General features: G+C 39.2%; 1 protein-coding gene across 4 annotated transcripts in view; it reads left to right on the forward strand.

Moving 5' to 3' along the window:
- LOC144583348 (uncharacterized) overlaps nucleotides 1-21,035 on the forward strand; it is a 36,387-nt gene extending 15,352 nt beyond the window's left edge. Inside the window, exons 2-5 of one of the 4 annotated variants that reach the window (XM_078376945.1) lie at nucleotides 1,484-1,804; nucleotides 7,626-7,773; nucleotides 11,563-11,672; nucleotides 14,411-14,682. In XM_078376945.1, the coding sequence (XP_078233071.1) occupies nucleotides 1,484-1,804; nucleotides 7,626-7,688 (384 nt within the window). In that variant the 3' untranslated portion in view covers nucleotides 7,689-7,773; nucleotides 11,563-11,672; nucleotides 14,411-14,682. Of the gene's footprint in view, nucleotides 1-1,483; nucleotides 1,805-7,625; nucleotides 7,774-8,264; nucleotides 9,209-11,562; nucleotides 11,673-14,410; nucleotides 14,683-20,671 lie in introns of those variants that run through there. The other 3 variants (XM_078376954.1, XM_078376941.1, XM_078376947.1) reach the window with 3 other exon arrangements.
- The last annotated feature ends 969 nt before the right edge of the window (nucleotides 21,036-22,004 follow it).

Below are 22,004 nucleotides of genomic sequence, written 5' to 3' on the forward strand. Positions count from 1 at the left end.
TAGCTATCTCAGCTATAGGACCTGACTTTCTAAACATCGCAGTGATAGAGAAGTCATATCTCACTACATGGGAGCTTCCTGAAATTGGCTCCACACAGCATCCTTTCCATGGCATGAGAGTAGTTTGCAAGAAAACCAACCAACCAAACAAACAAACAAAAAACACCCTCTCCACAGAATAGCAATGATGTGTGCAGCGAGCTGCAGTACAGATTATAGCAATTTAAGCATCACATATTAGTTAACAGTATTTTTAGATTTTACTGTTTTTGAACAGTGAGAACATGTTATTAGAGCACTGGTTGTCAACTGGTATTTGCAGGTGTGAATAAATTCCTAAGGGAAACATGGGATTGTGAAATTTTCAAAAAAAATCTACTCAACATTAATAAGTTTCTGGAATAGATATCGGGACTAGCCTTAAGAATTTTTCAAGAAAAACTATTTGTGTTTTCTTTATATTCCCTCCCCCCCCCTGTTTTTGTTTTCTGTATTCTGTGTTTATTTTAATTTTAAATCAATAATTCTATTTCATGTTAAAAGGGGTTGTGGATGCTAGGAAAGGAGGCAAAGAGAGACATTAGGGATTCTTAAAAATTAAATATTGTGATGCTAAAAATCTGGGGAACTGCTGGATCAATGCCACTTCCATCATTGATACTTCAGTCACCACCACAAAGAATGTGTTGTTGGTCTATACATTTCTTTTTGCTCCGATGCCCCTCTTGTTTACTTTCCAGCCAGTGTTGTCATTGACTTCTTCTCAAGAGTGGGAAGAGGATGATGTCCCAAGATGTAGTTAGTGTCCTGGCTGAAAAAGATAATTATATAGTTTGTTTCCCAAAAAAGAATATGTAAATTACAAGATAATTCCTCGTTTCTAGGGCTGGCTGTTAGACTTCTGTTATATTCATCACAGGCATTTTATTTATCAGTTTTAATCATTAAGCGTGCTAAGATGAGAAGAAGAGCATCCCCTTTGTTGATCTGCTTTTCTTCACAAACCCTGTAGGGTATCATCATGGAATGTTATTAGCCCTGCTTGTACCATGAGTACCAATAGGGCATTGCAAAATTATCTGTGTGACCTAGACAGCATCTGTACTTGCAGACCAGAGGGCTAATAGCTGTCAAGGAGTGATGTTGGTTAGATTATAGTCTGGACATTTGATTGCTCAGGTTGTCTAATTTTTCCTCCAATCAAGAAACAGAAATGCAGTCAGTGTTCAAAAGACTGGTCTAAATCCAAATTTTTGTCCTAGCTAGGACAGATTCAGCAAATGAATGCCACATGTTAAATCAACACTAATGCAAGTCCCACTGATCCAGGGGAATCTACTCTAGATTTAGAGCACTGACATTTTCCTGACTGAAAAAAATACAGCCACCCTAAACAGATCAAAGGATTGTTATATCCAGAAAGAATTAGACTGTTCCTCAAAAGGAGTCTGAAAATATGAAACACTCTTCCAAATCCTTTCAGGAAGTCTTGGAGGAGGCAGAGCTTTGTCATGGTGCAGCCAGCAGCTTCTGGGAACAGCTCTCAGGAAAAGCTGGAACCACCCAGTCTGGGGATCCCTCTAGAAAATGGGGGATTGAAGGGGAGACCAAGAGAGGTCTTTCTGAAGCATTTGGTGAGCCCCAGAAGGTAGAAGATTGGGCAGCGACTCGATTTGTCTTCCTTCTGAAAATTCACACTAGCACAGATTGGAGACGGGAAACCATATTGGCAGATCAGCTGGGAGAAACTCCACTGCCGAGGAGAGGAAAACAAGAAGCACAGCTGAAAATATATAATAACAAAGTAAGTGGAAGTCTTTGATATATGAAAAACCTCATTAAGATGGAAAAGAAATGAGAGTGAAAATATTTGACCGAAAAAAAATAATAGTGGCGAATCTGGCTTGCCAGACTGCTCCTTCAAAACGAAATGAAACTTGACTTTTAAAGAGCAGGCTGGTTCAAGGTTGAACTGAGAGAACAGTGAGACAGAAAAATCTTGTGTTTCTGGAAAAAAATCCCAGAGAAAATAATACTGGACAGGCTTTAAGGGACTAAAATTTGGTGAATGCTGTTTAGCATGGATCTTTTTCTCTAGATTGTGGGGGACTCTGATAGCAAAATCATGCTGGGTCTTCGGAGAAGGAGAAATAGGCTTTTGGAAGTAAGAAAACAGACTGTGAATCAGTAGTGAGACGATCCTAACTTAATAGACTGAGGAGTTTAACGAATGGCACTTTGATAACAGAACCTTGCTGGGCTTTTGAAGGAGGAATAAACTTTTGAAAGTAAAAAACAGTCTGGAAATCATCACCGAGACAAATGCAACTGAATAGGCTGAGGAGCTAGCAAAACCAGGACTGGAGTCTAACGGATTATAACAATATCTATTGTAGAGACTGACTTCCTGTGTCTGCTGTTTAGTCTGGACTTTTTCTTGGCTGGACTGTGTGAGATTCTGATAATACTGCCACGGTTGTAATTTAAATTATTGGACTAAAAGTTCATCTATATACTATTATATCTGCGAAAGGGGGAGAGGAAGTATCCAGGGAAGATTGATGATGATGGGTTTGGTTTATTGATAAAATAGCGGAAACTAAAGAGCATTGTTTATACAGATCATACTCACTGGAAAAATGGAAATGGCCCCTGAAAAATTTAAATATCAGCTGTTGGAGACTGCCAGATAAAGAATGGCAAGTTACCATGCAAATGATAATAATAACAGGATTTCAGCAGGTAAATGAGCATCTCAGCCATATAGAAGATTTGATGGAAGAGAAATCATCAGATGTTAAATAACAGTTAAAGGAACCTGTATTAACTCCAGAACTGTGTTCATTGAGTGCGATGCCAGGGAATATAGATGAGATCAAGTCTTACCCATTAAACTATTTAGCTACAACAGTCGGAAAATGTGAGGTTAAAAATTGGATTAATGTCCTGGATTTGTCCTTCTCCTCCAAAAAATGGAAGAAAACAGAGCCACAGAAACAAAAGAAGCATATTGAGAAAATATGGGAAGTGATTGAAATGTATACTTTTTCAGGCGTGCTGAATGTAGGTCCAAGGCAAAAGGAAATTGAAAGAGGGAATGTATTTTACAATTGGTCTTGGTTTCCTGATAGTGTTGAAATAACTTAGATTAAAACCAAAACATAATTGTAAGTTGAAAGCTAGAGGGTAATCAAACAGTTAAAAAAGAAGAAGAAGAAAGCTGTTTTTTTATGGAAAAATCAATATATTGGATGCTTGTACACTTAATATGAATAGATTGGATGATTGTATATTCTGTGTTCTCCTATCCTCAAAACCCTTTTTTCCATCCCTTCCACTTCCTTTCACCCTTTGTATTCCCTACCCTATCCCTAGTAGTTTAAAAATAGAATAATTTAAAAAGAAAAGGAAGTATCTTTGACATTACTATGGGTCGTCATATTGGTGCTAAATAAACTAATTACTAAGCTTTTTGAAAGTCACTATGGTGTAGCAGATAGCAGGGATATTGGCAAGTCTTTGGGTCTGAATCAAGTCTTAAGCCCCAAGTCTGAGTCCCTATTAAAAATAAACTTTTCCCACCAGAAAAAAAGAAGGGTGGGTGGTTTCCAAATAATGAGTCAAGTCCAAGTTATTTGAGGGTGGAACCCAGAGTTGTGTCTCAGTCAAGTCACTGGTGACAACAAGTTCCATGATTCAAGTCTCCATCCCTGGCAGCTAGAATGTAATCCTAGACTCAGAGAATCTGGGTTCAAAGCCATGCTCAGGCATGGAAACTCACGGAAGGGTTGAAGTGGTAAACCACTTTGTGAACATCTCACATACCTCAGAAACCCTGCTAGAGTAACCATAAGTCAGACTTGATGACACATAACACACATGTTGGATTTTCATTCCCCCCTTAAGTAAATCACTATTTGTTTGTTTTTGTCTAGATATTTTAAAGGACCTTGAAATGCTATTTAAAAATGCATTCCTTGATTTAACACAGTTCAGTGTTTCTGAAAGTCATTTCAAACATATACAGTCTCCATAGACCTGTATCAGCTGTTCTTCTGACGATGGCAGAGCCCAAGAACTGTTGGGATAAAGTGGCTGGGTCGTGATGGCTAAAGCTATCCTGTTTGTTCAACTCCAACATAATCCTCTGCTCTTGTCCAGTCTAAACTAATTTGAAAAGCAGAGAACGTGTCTGAATATCAAGGTAATGATAAGAATAAAGTTTATGCCCAGAGAAAAGATTGCCGAACACAAGGAGGAAACTATTTAAGAAGCATAACTTGGAAATGTTACATTTCAGAACTCCTGTTCCCAAAATCCTGCAGCTTGTATACACAGACCAATAAAGTAACTTTTTCAAGTTTTGTTAAGAAGCGCTGTGAATGACTTCATAGTAAGAGTGAACTGGTGATGAAGACGTGCTATATCAGCCAGTGCATATTTATTCGAAAGTCTGTTCCACTTAGTTTAATAGTATTCACTCCAAAGCAAGTACATATCTAGCCTTAGGTAAGTATGAGTTTGGAGCTGATTTTGCTCCATCGTGCAAAGTAGCTAGCTGCCTCTTGAGTAGCAGCCTTGACAGTGTTGTAACTATAATCTCCCCCCCCCCTTTACAGTATTTTTGTACATTATTACAGCTTTCCAATGTGGCATTCTGCCAGGCAGGGAGGAAAATGATGGATAGCTAGCCATGCTGTGAGCAGTTTATTGTAGTTAAGGTCAATTCTTGAATCATCTCATCCCATTTTTTCTATTATGCTTGAGGGGAAAAGCCCCTTTCGTATTTTCCATAGTTTGCTTAAACCTTTCAATCCATTCCCTATGGGAGGGAAAGAGCTGCTGCTTAGGATTACTTAAATGTTTCAGCTGATAGCATCATCTGAAAAGGTTGCTTTTTAAATTCTGGTTCTTCAGTTTATATCATGGGGAGGAAGCTGGCAGCAGAAGAACTTTTAGTGAGATCATCATAGCAATAAGGGAAACACTTTTGGTAGTGTTAATATGACATTGGCCACAGCCACCTTCAAGATTAAGTGCACCATTTCAGAAACTTAGGTCTGATGGGACTTACTGTGTCCATCTGGTTCTGCACAGCTTTTTCTGTGCCTTCTCTATGTTGCCAACCAGAACACCAAGGGAACATTCAAAATTACATTAGGAGGAAGATGTCCTAAATATGTGTTTGCATTACAGTTGCCAGATGTTAAAAACACAAATAAGAAATTACAGGATCAGATCAAATACCTATCTAGTTCAGCATGTCATAGTGCTCAACCAGATATTTGCAGAAAGTCTAGGATGTGAGTTCAATACCACCTTTCGGCAACTGGTATTATGAGACAGACTGGCCCTGCTAGTGAAGGTTATGTCTACTCATAATCACCACCAGTTGCCTTCCTTATAAGTTCTGCTGCATATAAGGAAGGCAAGAACAAGACATAATCTAGAGTTTTCTTCATGTTTCTTCTGATGCCCTTATCCCTCTTTTTCTTACCAGTTGTCATGCTGTATAGGGTTCTATTGTAGTGAGAATCATATAGTCTTATAGATACTGCCTGACTACTGGTTGTCTCTAGCCGTACTGTTTGTTTGTTTGTTTATGTTTATATTCATATCCCACCCATTTAGTGAACATGCCACTACTCTGGGCGGCTTACAACATATTATAAAACATGCAGCTAAAAATATTAAAACCATATAAAACATATTAAAAGAAAACAAACAAAACCCTACTCTCTCATAAAATCACCATTCTGGTACATAGGATGGCAGACAATGGGCCAGCATAATTTTCACAAAAGGATGCTGCTTGGGAAGGCCTGGTTAAATAGCCAGGTTTTAATTTGCTTGCAGAAGCTCAGGGTGTTGGGGGCAGTGGTGGGATTCAGCTGATTCGCACCTGTTCTACCAAATCAATACCTAATATATTATTGCTTCTGCAGAACCGTTTGCTGGCCTGCTGAATCCCACCACTGGGCCCCCCTGCCCCGACCCCTGCCCTCCCTGCTTCTGCCTTTGCCATCGGGGGGCAACCCTGGGAGACGGTAGGCCAGTGGGCCAGACCACCGACCTGCCCAGGCAAAATGGGAGGCAGGGGGTACCACTCAGCATTTCCCCAATGTGGCAGACCCAAGTCTCAGGGCCAGCTTCCCACGGGAGTTAACGCAGGACAGGCCGGCGAAGGTTGCAGCTGGCTGAGCTGTTGGGAAGGGGAGAAGCCTGAGCAGGAGTGCCCGGACTGCACGGTGGTGGCAGTTTGGGATCCCTCTGGCTCTAGAGAAGGGGGCAGGGGCAGGGGTGGTGGCCGAGGTCTGCCAGCCTGGGCCCTCCTGCTCCAGTGTGCAAATGAAGGAAAGCGGGTGGGGGCTGAACGAAGACCTGCCCCCCCAGCTGCTAACCCTAACTGTTTGTCAGGTATTTAATATTAAAAATTTTCCTTTAAACATAATCTAGTTGTCTGTACTTCTTTTACTGTTCTTATTGCAGTATTTAATGCGTGAATTATTAAACTACCTTTCGATATACTGTATCTTTTGGTATAGTTAAAATGGTCATTAATACATAGAACCTGTTAATTTATTTGAATCCCACCACTGAGTGGGGGCCAGTTGCACCTCCACAGAAAGAGAGTTCCAGAGTGGAATGGCCCAGTTTCACTACTGAAAAGGCCCAGTTTCTGACTGATGCCTTCAGGGCCTCTTTTGGAGTGGCCACCTGCAACATTAAAGACTGGGAGTTGCGGGTGGGACTGTAAGATGACCTGAGGGAGAGGCACTCTGACAGGTAGCTCTGACATCTTGAGAAGGTCTTTCCTCATGCCATTACTCCCTGAACATGATGTACAAATATATTCAGTCCTTTGAGTGCCAACTGTTGGCAGAGAGAAAGAGTGAACAAAAAGTCTTTAATAAAATGTTATGATTGAATGAGTAACTACAATATAGATGGAAAAATATCAGGCAGGACATTCTGACGTGATCTAAGACAGCATTCCTCAGATTACCATCCTCCAGATGTTCAGAGGATAAGTTCTATCTGCCCATAATATCATGGGAAATGGTCAGTACAGATGCAAAGACTGATGGAGGATACCATGTTATCCACAGAAGATGATGCTGTACCCATGGCATATCTTTACATTCTTATGGTAAAGTAAACTTCCAATGAACTTTTGAAACATATGATACAAGGCTTAATTCTCCATATCACACTTTCTTTGTAACATATATTTTATTACAGCATGTTGTTCCTGTGCAGGTCCAAGAGATTGTTTTCTGTATGAAGAGGAGTTCAAAGTTAGGACCACAGAATCTTGCAGCATTTCTGATACCACTCCCTGTCTACTTGTGCCCCTTCATCAGCGATGGTGCTGCCACAGCATTGTTTTCTTTTACTTTGTCATGCTGAATGGAAATGATGCATGCCTAATATGACAAAATGGAGCCTGCTTTTCTGTCATCTCTTTTCATGGATGTCAGGGTGCTATTCAAAATATAAATCTTATATTCCTTTGAAGATAATCAAATTCTGAGGCAAGTTCCTTCTTAGATATAAGTTAGAAAAAGAACTGAAAACATAGGATCTCTATTCTTATAATGTCCAATATCATATTTCTTTTACAGAGATCTATGACTTGTCTACAAATGCAGAATACAGTTGGTATAGTTCTGTTCATTGAGCTATGAAAAGAGTAATGTAAATCTAATAAGGGTGCAGAAAAGAACAGCGAGAAGCATCAAGGAGAGGAAGCAACACCCTTATGAGAAACAGGTACACTGCATGGAAATTTTTAAGTACAGAAAACGGAAAATAAGAGGGAACTCCACAGAGCTGTGTCTTGTCAAAGCTGACAAGGGTTCTTGTTAAACTGTGGACAATGTAAACATAGCAGAGGAAAGTAAAGGCAAAAGGCAACACAGCAAAAGTTACAAGCAGTAATAGAATTAAGTCCCTTCTCCATATCAGGAGCCCCTGAAGGACAACAGTGGGCAACTGACTGACTTCTGAGAGTCAGTTGTTGTGCAGTATCTCTGTGAAGTCAGGTCTATGGTGAAACTCAGCAAATGGTCAATATCCCTGCCCCTTATCTACTTTTTCAGACAATGCGTCTGTGTATGGCCAGCCTTTTGGATGTTTATAGTTCACTTAGCAAAATGTAACAAAGCATCTCAGTAAATGAGCAAACTGATAACAAAAACAGACATCAAAGGATGGGTATCAAAGCATGACACCTTCTAGGACTGTACCTTATCACTTTTCAGATATCTCAGCCCAGAACATCTGAGATGAAAAACTTGGTCACCTATCCTGATAAGACAGCCTTCTGCCAGCTTTCAGCACTTGAAGCCTTCCCCAAGCAACTTCTGTTAACCTCTAACGTCTTGCTCTTGCCCAGCAATAACATAGGCATTTTAAAGCATCTTAAGCTTTGGGCACAGGGAGGAATACTGCGGCATACCACATAAACCTCCTCCCCATTCTTCCTTAAGGGCATCAAAAGGTGTACAAAATTGGACATGATGTGGAGAAAGTGAATGTGGAGTAGTTTTGTTCCCTGTTTCATAATACTCAAATCCAGAATCACCACCTGCAGTTTATCAGAGAGAATGCATTTCTTCCCCTTACTACATCATTCAGCTGTGGCATTTAGTGCCACATGCTCTAATGAGGGCCACCAAGTAGGCAGTTTTAAAAAGGTGTTACCACAGATCTATGAAGACAGGGCTATGGATGGATGGCTAGTCATGATGGCTACATATTACCTCGAGAATCACAGATGATTTATCTCCATGGAGTGGGGAATCATTAATAGGAAGGGTGTTGGTCCACCTGTTTTCAAGCTTGTAGGTTTCCGTTAAACACCAACTTGGCCACAGGCAATTTGTCTGATCCAAAGTAGCTTGCATTATATTCTCACTATACCATGGGTTATTTCATAACTGAATAAGCCTGAGATGTGAAAATGGAATGTTAGAATTGTATTTAAGAAGAGAAATCATACAATGGCATGAAAGGCCTGCTAAACAGGCAAGAAAGGAGCATGCTCAGTCACTCCCTTTGCAGTTACTGCCCTTCCTTTGCCCATGCTGCTACCAGGAAAAAAATTTCTTATTCTCAAATGCAAGCAGGAGTTAGGTGATGTCATATGTATCTGATTGGACTGTTGTTGCACCATGGATGTAAAGAAGAGCTATCATTTCTTGGCCAAACACACACACACACACACACACACACACACACACACACACACACACACACACACACACACACACACACACGGGGCCTATCCTGCTTGCACTAAGGTTGCAGGGTTCCAGCATGGCCCCAGTCCTTACACAAGGGAAAAGAGGAAGTGGTGAATCTATATTCAGTAACACTATGATTGTTATAAGTATAGCCCTGTTTAGACATTCAGACATGGACCCCTTTCCATTTGATATCTCCCTGTATTTTGGGGGAAGTATGAAAATTAAACATGATGGTTACTGAGCTCCACAGATCAGGAGCCCTGCTTAATCAGGGCTTCTGCCTGTGTGGAGGTCTATAATTGCATTCAGCTGAAGGTGATCACAACACCTTTTCAGACTACATCTGGGACCAAGGGGAGGTCAGGAGCTGAGGCAGACAGGCACGTCATTGGCTCCCTTTCCTTGCACAAGAAAGCACAGAAGCAGGGCTAATCTCAGTGAAACATCTGTCAGTAGCAACTGGGAGCAACTTTCTACTGTAAATATCTACATGGTTGATGCTGGCATCACATGTATAAAAATAGCTGTAAATTGATAAAAATATGATTAACTACATCACCAGTTTGGTAAGGAAATTGCTTATTGATTCTTGGAAACAGTGGTAGTATACTTAATGGATCTTTGGAAAACTTCAGATTTGCTGTATCACTTAATTCTACACTCTTATTCCCTGGAGGAAATCAGTTTCAAACTCTAGCAGTTGACACATACAGAAACATGTATTTTTAAATAAGCCATTCATTACAATTCCTTGTCACATAAAATTTACATTACAGTAAATAAACAGAGAATTTAAATTCCATGTCAAAGTGTCACCTTTACAGACTTTAGGGCTTTTGGACCTGGTTCACAGGTCAACACAGCTGCCTCTGTGCTCTAAACAGAAAATTGTGTGCTTTACCAAGCTAATTCTAAATATATAGGAAATCAATGTAATCTGGCTACAATAAATGATTTTCAGCCATTTACCATTTACCATTTTCATCCAAGTAGCACTGAATTAAGTAATTGGGAACGATCACAATTGGATATATTGCAACTTAAAGATTAAGTATCTACTATTAGCCTCTCCTTGTTCCCGAACCCAGTAATAACTCTGAAACAATCTACTTTTTTTTCAGGTAGAAATACATAAGGGATATATGCACAACAATTACTTATCTATACAACATGATTGCATTTGCTTCTTTTAAAAAGACTTTTCTTCCCAGGCTATTAAAACTCATTCAGCACTACTGGAAAAATTACTTGTGTATGCAGCATGAGTTACACATGGATTCGCCATATGAATGCATTACTTACAGAAGAAGTATAAAATAAGCTTTATGTATTGATTCTGCTCATTACAAATGCTTCAGGGCTGTTTTAAAAGCATGCCATTGGAATATGTTTAGTTGGCTTTGTTTCCTATCAAGCCATTGTAATAACTGGTATGAGGTGAATGTGAAAATAGGGAGTGCTTCTTTTCTGAATGATCCCCAGCCCATCAGGGATCTTGTAATGAATATAATGATGTCATCACATCATTCCTTAGCTACCACTTGAGGACAATCAAAGGGCTTCCCATGAAGACCCATTTAATGCTACCATGGAAGTGTGAAAGTATTAGAAATATGGATAGGTTGGCCTAATCTGAAACACAAATTGGACAATGTAAGGTAAGAATAGGATGCTTACCTGTTGGATGCAGATTGCTATTTAAATGCTATTCTCCACAGTGTTTTCATTTTGGAGATCAAGAACTTGACAATACATTCTTAATGGATAAGAATCTTGCTTCACTATCCAGAATATTGCCAAGCAAACAAGCAAAACAAAAAAGCTTGGTAACACCTTAAAGATTAACTATATTGTTTGGTATAAACTTTCTCAGATGCATGAAATATTCTCTAGTTGGCACATTAGTATTCACTTGCTTGCTTGCATGGGTAGATGGGTGCATGGGTGGGGGTCTACGTAGTGGGCTTAACGTGAACTGAAATGCAAAAAAGTATGAACATGGGTCATTACCTTAACTGTTGTTATTGTGATGCCTTTGACCATGCTCAAGCCACAGAAGAGAGAGCTGAATGTCTTGGTGAAATGTTGATCAACAGTTTCCTCTTAAAACTGAGTTGTTTTTAGTTTTGTTCCGTTCTTGCCTAGTTATGCTGGCATAATAAAAACTGTGTCAGTTTTGGAACAAGTCGCCTTAAGTAAAGAAATCATCATAGACATTATCTGTTGCACACTGAGTTGTGTGATTCAACATGCAACTAGTAATGTCTAGAACAATTTATTAACTTGGGGCAATTTACTGTACCTCCAAAAGGTACACCCTTTGCATAGCTACACAGGAAGAATTTGGCCTACATGCATTAAGCTGCTCATCAATGCCAGGATGTCTGCATTATCCAACAACTGTTAATAGGCATTTTAAAAGTAAGTAAGAACTCAGTTCCATGCAACATGTTCTTGGGTTATAAACAAGCATTTAGTTTGATAAGTCATTCAGATGACCATAACAATCTGAGGCATATTTTAAAATTAGATTACAAAAGAAGGTCTGCAACACCTTGAAACAGATCATTGCATTCTTGATGGCTAACAAAAGTGTAAAACATTGAAAAATGCAAAGTCAGGTAAATATACTGTACATATAGTTATACAATTAACAACACATCATTTTTGCCCCCTTGAAAGCAACAAAGGCACTCTAACGCACAAATGTGCATTAAACAAACAAAGAGCAAAGAAGAATCTTGATGTGTTCACGTAAGGATTCCTTTTTGTGCCCTGATTCAAATCTATGCCGATGTGCTCATTGACTAAGTCACAGCGCAAAAAAGGAAACCTGATGTGTTCATATAATCACACCAAGACTCTTCACTCACCTCCCACATAATTCAATCAGGGCACATTTATGCTGAAGCACACTTCAAGGATGGGGAAAGAGGCACAACCTGGACTCAGACTGTTTCAGAAACGCTGGCAAATCCTGCTTTATAAAATGGTTGGTATGTCGAGAGGAGCACAGAGCACAGCAAACTTGCCAAACAATTGTGGAATGGAACTGGGGAATGAAAGTGGCATCCTATATAATTGTCACTTCCAATTATATAGGCATTGTTCCACAAGCACAGTGTTCGTGTTGTTGTTGTGGTTGTTTTTCTGACCCCATCCACATTGCTGTTGCTTTTGAAGGATAAGATTAATTTATGACAGCACCTAATCTATGTGGGGGAATCTCCATTTGGAATAATCCCTTGTATGATGAGTGAGATCTTGCATTGCTGTCTGCTAGACATTTTATGGCTTCTTTTTAAGTGCTGGGATATCTTGGAATTTTAGTGGAAATGTGAAAGAAACTTTAAATATAGCCCCTCTGGGTGGCTCATGCAGCACTATACCATTCAGCACCATCCCCTGACACGCAGAAGAATGCAGCATTCGTTTTCTGTTAAAATGTAGCTACCAGAGATCAATCTTGCCTCTGACTGAGAGCTAATACGTGTATGCTGAGTATTTATTCTTGAAGCCCATCAATCAGATTTATAGCACACAATGTAGCCATTAAGTTATAATGTTATTTTGAAGACTTGTTATATTACTGGCCCCACTGTACTTGTTGACGAATTCCTCCTGCCTGACAAGCACATTCCACTTGTCTCCATTTGAGAATGTTTAGCTTTGGCATTATTTGACTAATTTGTAAATGGGCAAGCCTGGAAGGGACAGAAGACCAGTTCCCACAGGCTGCTGTTTCCCTCTTCGTGCAGCGCCTCCCTGTGATGGAGTATAAACAAGCCCATATGAGGACAAGTCCTGCATGAACCAATGATGAAATTTCATGACATAGGTCATTGGCCACAAAAGCATACAAACCAAATACATCTGTTTGGCACTGTAGAGTATTGTACTATGGAATTCCTGTTTTCGTGGCTCAGGAAAAGACAGATGCACTTTGTTGTGATTTTTGTGATCACAACTTCTTCAGAATGTTGCCACTCTAATTATTCATGTGTGTCTAATGGGCTGTGCATGCCTGGAACAAATCCATGTGGTGCCATACCTGAGGAAGTTGGAATTTCTGGAAGGCAAAACCCAACCTAAGAGTGTCCGTATACACTTGGTTTGCTGTTGAAGGTTTTTTTTTTTTTTAATCGCTTCTGCTGGGTTTTCCCAAAGAAGTTGCTACAGTTGTCTACACCAAAATGATTAATTATTTCATTAGAAGAGTCCATACTGCACTTCACAATCAGTTAATTTCCAGTGGGAACACAGTCTCGCCCTCTTAATACTTCCCTGTTCCCTAGCCCTTCCCTTTGTCCTCTTTCTTTCTTTCTTTCTTTCTTTCTTTCTTTCTTTCTTTCTTTCTTTCTTTCTTTCTTTCTTTCTTTCTTTCTTTCTTTCTTTCTTTCTTTCTTTCTTTCTTTCTTTCTTTCTTTCTTTTTCAGAAGTGACATAGTACTTATTACTATAACACCAAGACCCACTGAAGATGTCATTTTCAGCCTCACCATAAGCATGCCCACAAGTGCACAGCAGAAAACGGAGAAAAGTGATGCTAGCTAAATCAATGCAAAATAAACTACTCCCTGCTGGCTGAAGGAAAAGAAATGGATGCCCACGGAAAAAGACTGAGTTTTTCCCCCACTTAGCTTTATGTTGTATATCTGCTGATAAATACTTAAATTCTAACCATTTTCAACTCTGAGACTAACCTCATGTTATACAGTGGGGTCTCGACTTACGAACGGCTCGACATACGAACGTTTCGACCTACGAACCGCTCTCATAGGAATATATGGACTCGACTTACGAACTTAGATTCGAGTTACGACTCTTTTTTTCTTTTTTTTAAAGCTAAGTCATCTTAGGTTAAAAGGAAAAAAGAAAAAATATCCCCCTCTAGTGGCAGAAGGCGGAATAGCAGCTTCCCATTAGTTTCTATGGACAAAAAGAGCAGATACGGATTAAATGGTTTTCAATGCATTCCTATGGGAAATGCAGATTCGACTTAAGAACTTTTCAACCTGAGAACTGCCTTCCTATACGGATTAAGTTCGTAAGTCGAGACCCCACTGTACTGCAATAGAGTCACATGGTAACTTCTGCATTTAATACCATTCAATGAAATAATCTGGGCTGACATGCTGGCTTTGATACATCTTTTACAGGATAATCCATATGGTCAATACTACATGGAATTGTGCCCAGAGAAGAACCATTTTCAGAATCCCTTTTCCTGAGGTCAACTTTGAAGTACCATTTTAAAAACAGCATTTCATATGAAATGCCATCCATGGCCCCTGGCCATGCTGGCTGGGAGGTGCTGGGAGGTGTAGTCCAGAAAATGCTAATCATAATGATTTAGAATTTGTTGAATGGGAAATGAAGCTATAATTTTGACCATGTTCATTTTAAAAGAAATAAATAAAATGCACTGAAAGCCACTGAAGTATTAGTCATGAAGTTCAAAGTTACTACAGCTTTACATGTGAAGATACATTGTTGAGTGTGCACTATTCCCCCCTCCCCCCCCCAAATATCGAGCAAATGTTTAAACTGGTAGCTATGACAACTGCCTTCTTAATTAAAGCAATTGTCTGGGGTACCTGTCTTTAATGGTAGCCGTAGCAATCCATTATGAACAAGCAGCAATGTGGGTGAACAAGACTGCCCTACCATTATGTTGATAGAAGCAGCTACCTCAGGCAGTGATGCAGAAGAGCTAGGAATAAACAGAGCTGTTGGAATGGGATTCCAGTTAAGAATCATTCTCCTCAGCTCTTGTATTTGGCATGCGGAAGACACCATCTTGGGCAACTTAGGTGGCAAAATGTCCTGGGCTACCTTTGCAGACTACCAGTTCATGCAAAAACAAGGCAACATCAGATTTTCCAACATTGCACACATCCTGGTGATGTTCAAGATCTCTCCAAGGACAATATACCACCAGAAGACAGAAAGATCTCAGCTTCATCTAGTTTAATGTTGCAAAAGGTAAAGATACCTCAATCCCTGTTCTAGTTAGGCCTTTGTTTATTTAGCCATAGTAACACGTTCTCAGCAAAGACTCCTGAAACAAAACAGTCAAAGTTACAGCAATGCACAGAATACACGTTTGCTGTGTTTTATAGAGAGAAAAGGGTGTGTGTGTTAGTTTGTCATTGCATTTATCTTCAAGTCTAAAGTTAGAAGTCTCTAGTCAGCAGGAACATTAAAAACACTTAATTTTTTTCCCTGAAACTTTAAAACTCCCTACAAAGAAATTACTGGAAACAGTACTTAACCTTTATATACCATGATCTCGGAATGTCTCAGTCCACATTTTCTACAGGCAGACTAATTAAGCAGTAAATATATGAAGCTGTAATAATGCCACCAACAACTTTTAAGCATTAAAACTATATGCAAGAGAAAATTGAGAATTAAACTTCTATCAGCTTCCAGTAACATTTTAATGAAAATCAACTATTTCATACATTTGGTCTTTACCAGGAAAAAAAATAAAAGGAAAAGAAAAAAGAAAAAAAAGAAAAGACATGGCTTAAGGAATAAAACTGTTTGATCCCTGATTCTGCTATTGGCTTAATATTTCAAAGGGTCGCTTTAACTTTATAATATATATATATTTCTTTTCAATCATGATCATATAAAATATTAATGCGGTGAATGTGCTTGTTATAAAACATGAAATTTATCGAAGCAGTTCATTTTTTAAAAATTCACTATAAAACTTTACAATCAGCAACTCTGTTGAACAACAGTAATATATTTTAACATATGGCACACTCGGTCCAAGTCCATGCAGCTCTTTTGTATCTTGGTATTGAAGAAAGGCTAAAATAAATAAAACAGTATGTTGCATGCTGTAATCAAAGACAAAAAAGAGGATAAAACACATTCCTCATGGAACTTTGATGCTGAAAGAGTGTAGGACACCTTGCAAGAACAACAATAATATGAAACAAAGAGGGAATGCAACATTTTGTTGTCAGCATGACTGCTTCTGGTCATGGCTCAGATTTGCCCATTTCCCTTCCCTCCTATGGCTGAAATCCTGTTGTGCAACACTTCCAAAACTGTGGAAGTGCTGGTCTTATTCACAAACCACTTCCCACATGCACGGGAGGGGTGAAATGGGAGTCCTGTGGTCATTTGCACAATCTAACTGTGCAACACTGGTTGTCTGGGTGTGATAAATGTCACATTTCCACTAGTATAACTTTATGTTATGCCAGAACATGCAGGATGTTAATCAGTCTGCCCCATCTTTTCCAATTTGTCTTCCCATGAATAGGCTGGATAATTTAGAGAGGCCACAAGGGATTGTGCTGTAAAGAATAACTGTAAAGATAATGAATAAATGAAGATTATCCTCTGTTTTCTTTTTGAGGTCCTTCTTTGGGGACACATCTGTTGTATCATTTCAATTTTCTCACCCAGGCAAATGTTTTTTTATTTGTCAAAGGACATCTCATGATTTGGCCATCGCCTTATTATTTCAATACAGCAAAAGAAACCTTTTTCCTTTACATTTTCCTAATCACAAAAATGGATGTGAAAGAGAAAACCAAAAGAGATGAAATAAACCGCCAGCATGTCCAGTGTGTAAGTCTGCCTGTTGGGCATATGTATGCCTCAACAATTCAAAAGCAATTCCATTGTCCAGAACAAAATGCTTGCTATTCTTTGGGTGCAATGAGCAGAGTAAATTTATCCTCGGCTGGATCCATTCATTAAGTGTGTTGTTTCTTTATCAGTTCTCTGCTATACATGAACATACTTCCCCTCACCTTACTTGCTTTTTCACCCCACATCCCACTACCAAACAAATATAATGAGTGTGCTAAACGTGTTTGATCTGCGCCATGTTAACTGCCCATTGTTGAATCTCTGAAGAGAGCAGAACAAAGAAACCTTAACATAAACTACTAGTATTCACTTCTTATCAGTTTACAAGTCACGGGTGGAGCGAGCACGTTCTGCTACAATCAAGCTCCACTCCCAGGCTGCAGCACAGCAAATGCCTCACCTCTTGAGGAGAAAGGAAACATAACTATATCAGTCCCCTTTCATCACTGCTGACTCCTCACTCCACGCTTGCTGTATTATAACTGCTAAATTCTTCATGCACATTAATTTAAAGTTTCTCGACTTTAAAAATTTTTCAAGCCCCATTAGATTCCTCGCCTCCTGGCCAGAGCACTTTTCTTTCTCATCTTTCATAATTTGCACTGAGTACCTCCATGCAAAACTACTGCCTTTTTCCTTTGAAAAGCAAAGCACACACCCAGGGCAAGCACAGAGGGCTTCTAATTAGAAGAGGCAAGGGAGAGTTCACCGGGTGAGCAGCATCCAGAGATAGAAAGAAACAATTGATTCTGTATCTCCTGCGATAAAACTTGATAGCACCACACTTAAGTCTGACTCTCTCTATTTATTGTCACCATCTTGGAACTTTCGCTCACTCCAGATCCTGAAAATTCTATGTAAATATTCAGAAATAACTGTTTCTCCCATCACCCCAAGCTCCAGAATCCCAGCCTACTGAAAGTTCTGGGGGATTTGCAAGCTTGCATTTTCCATATTTTATTAGTCCAACAAAGGTAGTATGAAAGCATGTGGCATTAAATCAGTTCTGATCTGTGGTGACCCTTTCCATGGTTTTCTAGGTGTAGAGTAGATATTGATATTGATATAGATATAGATTGATATTTTATATTATATTATATATTATATTAATAAAAGGCCTTAGGAATCTGTTATTTTGGATTTTATTCCTGGACCACACAGCTATACGATGCCCCCCCCCACACTTTTCTAACCCAAACATTAATAAAACCTAGCTTTGGGTATTCAGCGTCTGGACTCAGAACATCAGACAATAGGAGTCCCTATTGAATCTGAACCTACAGACTCCACCTCCAACGAGGTGCCAATTGGTTTGTTCAGCATCAGCTGACATCAGTTCCATAAGGCTCGTGATTGCAGGAAGCTAAGTCTCCTGACTGTAGGAAGCTAAGCCTCGTGACTGAAGGAAGCCTGTTTACAGAGGCAGGTTATGTGCCGTTTTGCTCTCGTGTAAAAGACGTCCCTCAATTTTTAGTGTACTTTTAGGAAAAAGTAGCATTGTATACATGGAAAAATACGGTACTCTACTACTTACTTTTCAGAATGCACCAGATGATGGAATAAATCTGTCTCTTGGTTGTATCACCTCAAGACGGCAGGTGGGAGACTCAAATGACTGAATGTTTCTATTTATGTATACACAGAAATGATTGTTGTGGGTTTTTCGGGCTCTTTGGCCGTGTTCTGAAGGTTGTTCTTCCTGATGTTTCACCAGTCTCTGTGGCCGGCATCTTCAGAGGACAGCACTCTGAAGATGCCGGCCACAGAGACTGGTGAAATGTTAGGAAGAACAACCTTCAGAACATGGCCAAAGAGCCCGAAAAACCCACAACAACCATTAGATCCCAGCCGTGAAAGCCTTCGCGAACACATATACACAGAAAATCACAGCACCTCCATTACCTTTGTAAGCATGGGAACCCTTCCAGCCTTGCCTTCTCCTGCTTATTTTCTCTGCAGAGGACTCTTTCCTCACAGGGAACCAGTTGATCATGTGACCTCCACCTGCAGTCTGAAATGGTACAATCAAGAAACAGGTTTATCCCCTCTTGTTATCAAAAACTAGCTACTGCTTACAATGGAAAGGAATCCATCCATTGCTAACAGGGAACTGTAAGTATTTGATCTGTCAACTAATTTGTAGCAGTTGGAGGTATTTAAATATAGTAAGAAAATGCAGTCAGGGCTAACTCCTGGAAGGCAGCAGTTTTATTTTATTTACACAAACTGAAGTGAATCATAAAATTGACCTAGAACCCCTGATTGTGGGCAGCACTCCCACTGGGCTAAGATAAAAAGGGCCATGCTGGTGTGAGCACTGGGATAGGAAAAGTCTACTGCTAGCTCTTTTATACTTCCTTCTGCTGTTTCATTCACAGAGAGGTAATAAGGAGCCTTCGGTGACTGTTTCAATAGACATAGTAAAACAATGTGAGAAAGAGCTAAAACTCCAGTAGGTATTGACAACCTCTTGAAGGTCAAGAAAAGCCAATTTCCAAAGATGTCACTGTGTTCGTTTCCTGTGATAAAAAACAGTAACAACAAAGAGTTCCTTCTTGCCTTAAAGACAGAGCCATGGGAGTTATGTTGTGGCTGGAGTGCTGAAGTAACACTTAGGAGACTCATGTTCAAATCCCCACTTGGCCCTGGGACTCACAAAATTGTGTTAGGCCAGTCACAGGCTCAACCAACCTGTCTCACAGGTTTATGGTGAGCAGAGGGCAGAAGGAAAGGTGTAGATACAATCTTGAGCTCTTTGAAAAACAGGTGGAGTAGAAATGCAATAAATAAAACTAAAAACTATAATGGCATGTGGTTTCATGAGTTGTACAGCTTAATTTATTAAAGACTGGAAGCATTATCCAGAATCGTAGATATCCCATATATACAACCAAGTTTGAAGGAGAGAGAAAAGCATCAGAATGTATACAAAAATTTTGATTTGTTACATGTTAAAACCTGCCCAGTACATTTCATCCTGAAGAGTTCATGACCTTCTTCAAGGGCTACACAAAGAAAAGAATGAGAGGCAACACATTGAATGGATGCTATGATAAGCGCATTCAAATCTTCTACATCATTTTTGCATGTTTACATTACATTACACTTGACAATCTAAAAAATTAATGCATATTATTCACAGTGAGGTCATTCATAAATCATATTATTGATGACAATTAGCAAATGTAGTCATCTTATTTGATACATGCCAATAACGTGTGATGTGCCTTAAATATATTTTTTCATGCATTAGAAATATATTCAGAAAAGGTATTCAACACATATCACATATGTTTACCTGTGAAAATGTAAATACTGTATAATGTTGCGGATTTGGATGCGCTCATTGGGAGAAAGTGGCCTACAAATGAGACAAAAGAAGAAAGTTAGTTAGTTAGTTAGTTAGTTAGTTAGTTAGTTAGTTAGTTAGTTAGTTAGTTAGTTAGTTAGTTAGTTAGTTAGTTAGTTAGTTAGTTAGTTAGTTAATAAATTCGTCCTTGATGCAATCAGGGTGAAACCAAAATATGAAAGGTGAACAAAATACTGACTTATATAATCCAGTCTGTGAAAAAGGTGTTTGGTCTTTTATATTTTCATTTCACCATGATCACATCAGGGAAGAATTTCTTTACTGACTGACTGACTAAATGCCAATTGGAAAGAGAACTCTCTGGGCATATAGGTTCCGTAAAGGCAGGGATTTATATAGAAATAGCATGTTGCCGTATGTGATGAATGCATATATTTCCTTCATAATGTATATAACTGGAGGTAATGATTAATAATACTCTCTCTCTTAGAACTGCAGAGCTGGAAGGGATCCTATGGATCATCAAGTCCAGCCCCTGTCAAGGAGGCACTGTGGGGAATCGAACTCCCAACCTCTGGCTCAGATGCCTAAGCCACTGAGCTATCCAGCAGTTTATGGCAGCAATGAACCATGCCTGAGGTTTTATGGTTTCAAACAAGCATGCACATTCCTTCATTAAGTGTTATTTACTACATATAGACATTATGCATATACATGGCAGTTACGTGGGGAATTTCGTGTTGTGTGAATAGCTCCTAAACTTTTTGGCTCCATGACATAGACAAAAAGACTATAGAAAGTGTTTATTTCTATAGCCTATTTTTAAAAATAAAATAAAATAAAATAAAAGCTTTGTCATGTGATCTATTTCTTTAAGACATTAAAGGACCAGTCATTGAGATGTTCATGTTATGAGTTTTCTGAATGCTATGAGTGGTTTTATCCTTACCGCTTTGTGTGAAGCAGCAGGAGATTTCTCGTAGAACACCTGGATGGTCTTAGTATGTCTGTATTTCTAGAGTGGGTACTTCCTGGAGGGAAAGTATCTGAGATGATTGCTTAGCAAATTGTGTGAGGGGAAAAAATCTTTTTTAATATTGAACCTCCAAAGGGTACAGTACTGAAGAGGTGATTAAGTACAAACTACATTCACATGCATTCACATGTAGACTTAAATATCACTCAGGCATATTACAATTTAGCATTTTGATCTTTTCTCCCTGAAAGCCTAAGTTGGAAATGGTAAACACAATAACCTATGCACTGCGCTGTTAAGTTGTACAGTCAGATCCAGCCTATTACTAAGCTAGTTCATTCTTGATTGTCTAAACATAAAGCACCAGTGAACAGTTTAACCTCACTGAAAAGTATAGAATAGATATCAGTTTATCCAGATAGTTACAATAGAGTGCAATATTGTTAAGTATCTATTCAGGAATCACATCCTTCTGAGTTCAATGGTTTTTACTGACAAATTTAAGATTGTAGCCTGTTGTTGAATTGCAGCTGTTCTCCAGTAAACAGAACACTTATGAGAATAAACATTCTGCAAACCTTATTTGTGCCTTTAAAAAGGAAAGGTTTATCACTGGGTTACTAATACGCTCTGCTTTAGAACATAGAGCAGAGCGGGCTACTGAAGTGGAAATTAACGCAACTGTCAGAGAGTATCTTTAAGGGAGGGTGGTAATAACAGGAGTGGTTGATAAACTAGATCAGTGGTTCTTAACCTTTGTTACTCGGATGTTTTTGAACTGCAACTCCCAGAAACCCCAGCCAGCACAGTTGGTGGTGAAGGCTTCTGGGAGTTGCAGTCCAAAACT

Source organism: Pogona vitticeps, chromosome 1 (genome assembly GCF_051106095.1).
Source record: "Pogona vitticeps strain Pit_001003342236 chromosome 1, PviZW2.1, whole genome shotgun sequence".
Classification (NCBI taxonomy): Eukaryota; Metazoa; Chordata; class Lepidosauria; order Squamata; family Agamidae; genus Pogona; species Pogona vitticeps.